An 8,225-nucleotide genomic window follows, 5' to 3' on the forward strand; every position below is an offset into this window, starting at 1 on the left:
CTGGCCCCAGTACTGACCCTTGGGGCACTGCCAAATCCCAGTCTTCTCCAGATTTAACTCTGCTTCCAGGGTAACTAGGACCTTTTATTAAAAGCTCATGTATCTTTTCAATTTATTTGTTATCCAAGTCTGATATACAACTTCTACTGATCTGTCTGGCAGCGTCTTAACAAGAATTTCACTGTGCATATTGGTAGTGTACAATGTACATGCTTTTGTAAAGCATGATTTGGATAAAGACATTGAATCCTACTGTGACCATAGCTGTGTTCATGGTCAGATGTGTTCTGATTCTCTGGAGAAATTTTAATTAAACTCATTATTAGACTCATCTTATTTTGTCCAACATGCTAAGGTTTATTTTTTGTTTAAAGCAGAATTTTTACATTGTGACTGACTTTAAAATAGTAAATCCTGAAAGTAACTTGGCTGAGGAAAATACAGAGAGGCAAACTAAATGTCTGAAGAAATCCTTTATCCATTACAAGTTAGTGGTCCTTGTGCCAGCCTTAGTTTTAATTCTTTATTTATTTAATACAAAGTGGTGTCAAGCCTCCCAAATGCAGCAATTATGAAAACTGCCAGATGAATCAGAGGGAACAGGAGGCACTTGAGTCCTGAACTGCCTTTTCATTAAATCACACTTAATTATTACCATCATCAGTTTGAAGCTTACTGCAAAACAAAGAACTGAGGTCACCATCACTTTCTCTAGAGGTCCAGTCCCCAAAATGCTTTGGTGTAAAAGTGTAGCAGACTTTCTGGTTTGAGTATCAAAGCTGCAAACAAAAGGCCTGACACTGAGCTGTGTGACATTGCTGTCATATCAAGAGAAAACGCTCGTGCAGTGATTATAAGGAAGACTGAAGAACTGGATGAAATTTCTGGGCAAGGAGGAAGCCCTGTAAGCCCTGTATCTGAGTGCAGTTATGTTAAATCCACGCCATGTTAAAAGCCCATCTGATAGGGTGTTGACAGCGCTACCAGAACACACATTTCAGTGTGAAAGTCTCTCTGTAACATTGACTTACATTTATTCTGTGCCAGACTGCACTGTTTGTGAGCTTCCTTTTAGCAATGGTGTGCTTTCAGGGCATTAGGAGACAGTGTGTCAAACACAAGACTGTTGCTGCCATTAAGTAACTACTTGTCTTTATCGCACAGCTAACGATGCCTGTGCCTGGCTCCCAGCTCCCTCTGCCCCGCTACGGCTCTGGCCAGCAGCCCCTGATTCTACCACAGTCCATCCAGCTCCCTCAGGGGCAGAACCTGCCTGTAGGAGCTCCCCGAAGAATCCTCCCTCCTGGATCCCAGCCTTCTGTTCTTGCTACCAGCAGGGAGGTAAGGATTAACTCCTGCATGTCCATCTTGGCATTCATTAACCCTTCCTGCATTGAAATTTTGTCCCTTATTCTTGCTTATTAAAGGGGAGACTGGCTTGTTTGGGATCCTTAAGTATCAAAGCCAAGGACTGGTGTTAAATTGTAGGAGCCCTTTTCCCCTCATCTCCAAAGCACAGGCCAGCAGTTTTTCAGGTTTTGCTGCTGGTCATCATTCTGTTTCCAGGGAGCCACGTCCTGCCTTGATCCAGTTTGGAGTCTCCAGTTTTATTACATGTTTACACAGGTTTCCCCAGAGTGCTTGAGGGGTGGTGAGCTCCAGACACAGTTGGAATACTGCCCAGATATTTCACACTCTTGTGAAGCTTGTCCATTTGAGTAGGTATATTAATGTCGTGTCTGGTTTGATGGATTCATATCATAAGTTTGTCTATTACAGGGGAGAGAGAGCACAGCAGTTTAATTTCCAGGTTCTGTGTTTGCTTGTGCTGTTGGCTTGGTTTAATACAAGCAGATTATTACACTTACAAGCCTCACTTTCTTCACCTGAAATACGTTTCTTCTTTTAATGGGCACAATGGGTAGAAGGGCAAAGATTTGTCTTAAGTGTTTCTATGAAGTAATGAGTGCTCTGTGAATGCAGAGCTGATACTCACTCTCACTCATTTTCCTCTGTAGTCCTCCCAAATGGAAATGAAAGGTTTTCATTTCTCCGATGGGAAACAGAGTATGTCCTCTGGAGCATCTGTACCATCACCACATACGTACAGGTAAAACGATTACAGAACTTAGCCTCTGTAGTCAGAATGGGGAAGAAGTAGTGTTGCCCATCTGCAGTGACATGGTGCATGCATAATCCCTGTACAAGTTTCACTGGGGTTTTCATATGTAGAGTGTGCTTACTGTAGAACAAATACTTGTATCAAAATCCATGATCGTGGCTCTCATTTTTGGATGTGGACCAGTGTGTATCTGACACGGCCCTTTGTGCTTGTGGGAAGTGCATAAGGTTACTGGTTTGCTGGGTCTGAAAAAGAAATTGGAGTTGGTGTGTGTTTTTGTGTGTTCCTTGTTAATATGGAAAGTTTGAGGATCATTGAATAAATGTTTAGTTTCCAGCAGGGCCCTCACAAGATGAGGTGCTAATGTCGAGATATACCAAACCTTCAGGTCGTTGGGAATTTTGAGACATGCAGTTACTTTATTGTTTCTCCTAACCAATCCATGTGTTCTCTTTTGGGCTGGGAAGCTCACTGATCCGCACAGCATGGACTCATGCCCTGTGTACTGCTGCTTTTTTGCTGTCGTCTTTCACACATGAATAAGGTTCTCATTCCATTGTAGAATTTACTCCATGAATGTTGTCGACTCTTCGATTTCCAGGCCTAGCTCTGCCAGCCCAAGCGGGAAGCCGTCTGGACCAGCAGTTAGTATGGGCTCTGTGCAAGGACACTATGTACAACAGGTAGTGTACGTCAGTACTTAGACCCAGTATCTGCTCTTCTGTACTGTCACAACTGTGCCTTGGACTTCAGAGGAGTGGCAGAAAGGCCTTAAGCTGTATGTGGGATTCCCTGCTGGGAGAGTAGATGTGTGGGTTATGCTGAGTCCAAGAGTAATGCTCTGTGATTTGAAGGGCAGGAGAGATTAAAGGATTACCTGTTTTACAGTGTCCATGTTGGGGTTTTCTGTTGAGTTTTTAAGAATTATTTGCATTGCTAGACATGAGAGACTTTGAGATCCTGCCTGGGAGGTGTTTTAGCACAGCATAGTGTGACAGAATAGAAGAAACACCTGATTTTTGGAGCAAATTTGATGTATTGCATGAATGATGGGGACAGTTTGTTTTTATGTTTGCCTAGAGATCTCTGTGCTAGCTAATGCTTTGTTTTTGTATGTCTAAAGGCAAAGCAGCGGGTGGATGAAAATAAAGCCAACCTGGGAGCAGTGAAGCTGCAAGAAACAGCCTCCACAAACCAGATGAAGCCAGTGCGCACAGGAGCGATCAAACCTCAGGCAGTCAAAGTGGAGGAAAGCAAGGCCTAGGAGAACTTCTGATGCCCAGCTGGTCCCGCCGCCTGAGAGGCACTGCAGCTTAGACTGGACCCCACTGGATCTCCTGAAAATCTCACCAGATCTACTCCCTGCCCCACACTGACTGACTACAGCAACATCATCCAAGCTCCTCTCCCAACAAAGCAGTTTGAAACAGTGGATATGACATTGACCTGCTTGCTTTAAAACAAACCAACCATGTGACTTTTAAGTGGCTCGAGCCATTTTTTTATTTTATCCCACCCTCCATGCCCCATCCCCAGGTAGCTGTGATTGCTCACTTGGCAAAGCCCATCTTTCTCCTTCCCTACTTGTGTCTCAGCAGAGTGGCAACTGTGGGAGAGGGGTTAGTTTGAGGTTTTTCATTTTAAAGGCAGCTGAGGTTTTTACAAGAAAAAGCTATATCTTTGTTTATAGCAGAACTTTTATATGTTCTCTCATTTTTCTGCCCCCCTTCTTTCTGCTTTCCTCATTCCTTCTCGAAAGGAATTTCCTTCAGCTAAAATTATGTTCTGACAAAGCTCTGCTCAGTTTTATATAGAGTTCTGTGCTATGTTGAGAATCCTGACTCTTCTAAATTGAATTTATTTGGGTATATTTTCCCCAGATTATTTACCCTTTCAGGTTATTTCATGTTAAAAAAGGACAGTTACGCCATTCATTAGTTTTTCAGTATTTTTGTTTTAAGCTAGAAGCAGTGCTTACTTAGAAGTAAACGTGTACTAAAGGTATGTAGTAGATCAGTGCAATTATCTTGAAACTTGCACCGCTTTAATTGTAGCTTTGGGGTGCCTTGTGCACAACAAAATGTGACGTTTTCATTTTTAGGAAAAAACCCACCAAATTTTTGTGCAATCTCATCTGGATCTAGGCTGGGGGGGGGTTTGTGGGTTTGGGATTTTCTAATGACTGCCAAACACACAATGAAGTGCAAATCATAAATTTATTTACAAAGTGTAAAATCTGATAAGAAAAATCTCCTCACTGCACATGGGTCAGAAGAGTTGGCGAGAGCCAACGGGTCTGTATGGACTACATTTTGTAGTTGTGATGCTCTCTTATGCTCCCTACCTTGGCCGCTCTATTTCTTCATGTCTCCTGAGACTTGTTCTGTGCTGTGTTCATCCCTTGGGGCTGCTCTCCTAAGCTTTGCTCTTCTCCCTTTTCCCTAGGTCTTGCTTTCTGTTCCACTAACTCATGGCCTTTTGTAAAACTTGCATAGAAACGCATTGGTAAGGGAGCCCCTCTGTGAGGCAGCTGTTTTGGCACACCTGGAACCTCCTCTTTTTATGTTGGAAGCACATGGTTACGGGGCAGTTTGGAATCATCCTTTTACTCTCCTTCTCCAGAAAAACAGCAAAGAGTTCTTCACTTTTGGTGCAGTCACATATAATGTATATATGGTCTCATCACCTTTTGCTTTCTTACCAATATTTGATGATCTATGGAAAGGAAGATCCCAGTGGGAGGGGGTTGGGTTTTATTTCTTGGGTGGTTTGGTTTTGGTTTATGTGCGTGCATGTGTGTGTAGATTTTTAGGATGGACTTACAAGTTCCTGAAAGTGCTTGGAGTCCCTCAGCTGTCAGTAGTCTTACGTTAACTACTTTCAGCTAGCTTGGTTTGTGTTGTTTAACTCTCTCAAAATGTAAAGTAGGCTGGTCACTCTGAAGTGAGGGAAAGAAAATTTCATTTTTGCAGGAGGTGGTAGCTTGCTAACTGGCTGTGCCACCTGCCTCTGCTAGGTGGCAGCAAGTCATTTGGTGGTGGTTCCAAAGAAGATATTTTGAACAAAGAATGTATCTGGGAAGGGAACTGAAAGGTGTTCTTGTTTCTTTGTTTGCTCCCCCCCCCAAAAAAAAACCCCCCCTTTCTGGGAAAGATCCTTCATATCTTTCTAGGGATGCATTTGGAGTTTTAAGCTAGGTATAAATAAGACTTTTATACAGTAGCTTTAAAGAGCTTAGAAACCTAAACTAACTTAGATGTAGTAATGTCCCTTCTCCACAGGTGTCCCTATGGACCACGGCAGAGAACCTGAAGGGAAAGGGATAGGATGGTACTTTAAGAAAAATAAAGCTCCTTTTTTTTTTTCCTCATGTCTCATGGATTTTAAACTTCAGAGCAGAGTGTGCCAGCATCTCTCTAGCATCCTCCTTCAAGTGCAGGGTTTGAGATTTAGTGACAAATATTTCCCTAGCCTTCAGACATCTCCCAGACCTGCATCCTCGTCTGCTAGTCCTGCTCCCAACATTTTCCAAAGATTGCTCCACCAGTAAGTCATCCCACCCCCCCTTTCTGTTTTCTTCCTTAGAATATCATGAACAACAGAATTGTCTGGTTTTTCTTTTTTCTTTTTTGAATTACCCTTCTGCCCAGCTGGCCCTAGCTAATATCAGCCCAGAATCTAACTGTAATGGCTAAAGAGACTTACCTGAGTCCCCCTCTTCTCATCTGTTTCCTACCCCAGACTCACTACTTAAGCTTTACAAAGACACTAGCCTCTTTCCTCCGCATAGATGCCTTTAAAGTGGTCAAATGTGTTGGAGGAACCGGGTTATTGCTAGATACAAGTTACTGCAGTCCCTCTGGTGTAAATGCCATCAGAACTACAATACTTCCTGTCGATAAAAGGTCACCCTTCTTTCTCTTTTAACCCCTCCATTCCTTCCCCCAACAGAATAAAACACTAGAATTTATTTATACGTATTTGATGTTGTAGGTCTAGGTGAAAAAGTAATTGTTTCACTGCTCTATTTATATATTATGTCTGAATTATTCTGTGCAGGAAAGGCCAAGAAATGCATGTGAGCTTCATTCCATTCCTCACCTTTGTGTGACTGTCAGCTGCAGTTGGCAAGACTCTTTCACTTGGAGTTTTTTGTAATGGAAAGCAGTTTTAGAGCCCAAATTTCTAAGGTGCAATATCCTTCTTCTCTGGCATATGTTTTTGTTTGTTTGTTTAAACCTAGTACAAGGTTAGTGCAGTTCGTGTGCTCTTGACTCAAAAGGAAAGTCTGATCCTCAAGGTGCGGAAATGCCAAGGATGCTGGTACGCTGATAGTAAATCAGCCTGGGGAAGAGGAGAATGGAGATGCATTAGTGTGGATACGGTTGATAGGGGGATACTTCTGCTTGCTGTCTCTACTGCTGAAGGATCAGGCCCTAATGATTTAATTCTTTGTGAGTTGCTTTTGCTTTGACTGGAAATCAGCTAGCAAATTGCAGGCTCCTGCTAGGAAAGGTGCAGTGTGCAGTGGGAGGGAGAGGTGGAATCCATATTTTCAGCAACAATGGGTGAAGCAGAAATATTCAGAGGCCGACTTTGCTGCTTTTTGTTCAGCTGCAGGTCTGAAGCATGTGTGTAATCAGTTCTTTTACATGCAGTGATTCATGGCCTCGCAGCTGCATTCAGTGCTACTTTCCTTTCCGGTTCAGCCTGCTTTTAGCTCTTAGTTTAAAAGAAAAATATTAAAAAATAAAGAAATTGAAGTTAGGGAAGGAAAAAAGGAAGAAAAAAAAAAAGTGCTCCAGTATATTTTTAAATAAGTGGAAGCAGCACAGTCACCAGTGAAACAGGTATTACTGTTGATCTTCCATAATTCGCTCCTGGCTCTGCCGTGACAGCTGTACAGTCGTCAGTAACTCTGAATGTGTTTGCAGCCCATTGAACTCCATACGTGTTTGTGTTCATGCAGAGGCACTCCATTTAACAGTTTCCTTGCAAGAATGCTGCAAAGCTACAAGCTGCCCTGTGGTTCCTGTGTATTTATAGATACGTATTAAAAAATGAGCCTAGCATTTTTGCTACGTCTCACCTTTTGGCAGGCTACTATGTTCACTTTCAAGCGAGCACCACTGCATGCCAAGATCTTGTTCTGTTGCATTTTGCTAACCGTCCATTTTGCTTCTGACTGGTTAAGCACAGGTCAATTCCTTGTAGTGTGGATTATTTTTGAGGTACTGCAGCCCGGTTTCCTTGTAAGAAAGATACATTTGTGATTAAGAATTAATTTACAGCAGGCATCAGATACTTAGTTGTGGCCCATCAACAGAAAAGGTGCATTTTGCTGAAGCAGTGGAACTGCTGGCTGTGAAGCCGCAGCAGCAGTCCAGCTATGGGTTTTTGTTGTTGTTTTCTGTTTTAATCCAATGACCACCAGATTTTCCTAGTGGCCATAGACACCCCCTTGGGTTTAACGGCTTGTCCCAGCTCCTCAAGATGTCTGCAGCCACAACCTTGGCCGTTCCCCGGGGAATCACAGCAGCAGCAGTGAGGCGCTCACCCTTTAGCATGTCTTGAGGCATTGTCCTTAGCTGGAATCCTTCCTCTGGTTCTGTATAGATCGCATTTGTTGTTTCTCAAGGGGATAATGTACTCCTTAAAGCTTTTAACTTCATGACCTGTATAGTACTTTTTTTTTTTGGCCTTTCCTCTCTTTGTCTTTTCATGTAGACCAGATATTTGAAAGGGCAGACGATGGATAATTGTGTAACGTGCAACCTGTTTATATTTTTTGGAAACTTTTACTTGGACTGGAACTCGAATCACGGAATCACCAGGCCAGTTGCGGCACACTCTTTATTGCCCTTTTTCCTCGTTTCAGTACCTATTGTTTCTCCTTTCAAATATGTGATTGTATTAGCTCTTTCCATATGAAAGAATTCTCCTTATTTAATTAAAAAAAAAATAAAGCAGATTATGCTTTTCTCAAATTTCCAAGCCCCTTGTCTGGATCTTTTGGTTAAAGACTTGGTTTGTGGGTTTTGGTTTCGGTTTTGTTGAATGAAGGTTTCTAAAGCCCAGATGTGCGTCGCCAGGCTATGCCAGG

General features: G+C 42.6%; 1 protein-coding gene across 1 annotated transcript; it reads left to right on the forward strand.

Annotated features, from left to right (window-relative positions):
• The first annotated feature begins 1,170 nt into the window (after positions 1–1,170).
• Positions 1,171–3,959, forward strand: PRRC2B (proline-rich coiled-coil 2B). The gene is made up of 4 exons (XM_010179015.1): positions 1,171–1,341; positions 2,019–2,110; positions 2,685–2,805; positions 3,246–3,959. Exons 1-4 carry the CDS (start codon positions 1,171–1,173, stop codon positions 3,384–3,386), a joined length of 525 nt encoding a protein of 174 aa, XP_010177317.1. The 3' UTR covers positions 3,387–3,959.
• The last annotated feature ends 4,266 nt before the right edge of the window (positions 3,960–8,225 follow it).

This window comes from Mesitornis unicolor, unplaced genomic scaffold, assembly GCF_000695765.1.
Source record: "Mesitornis unicolor isolate BGI_N332 unplaced genomic scaffold, ASM69576v1 scaffold8102, whole genome shotgun sequence".
Lineage (NCBI taxonomy): Eukaryota > Metazoa > Chordata > Aves > Mesitornithiformes > Mesitornithidae > Mesitornis > Mesitornis unicolor.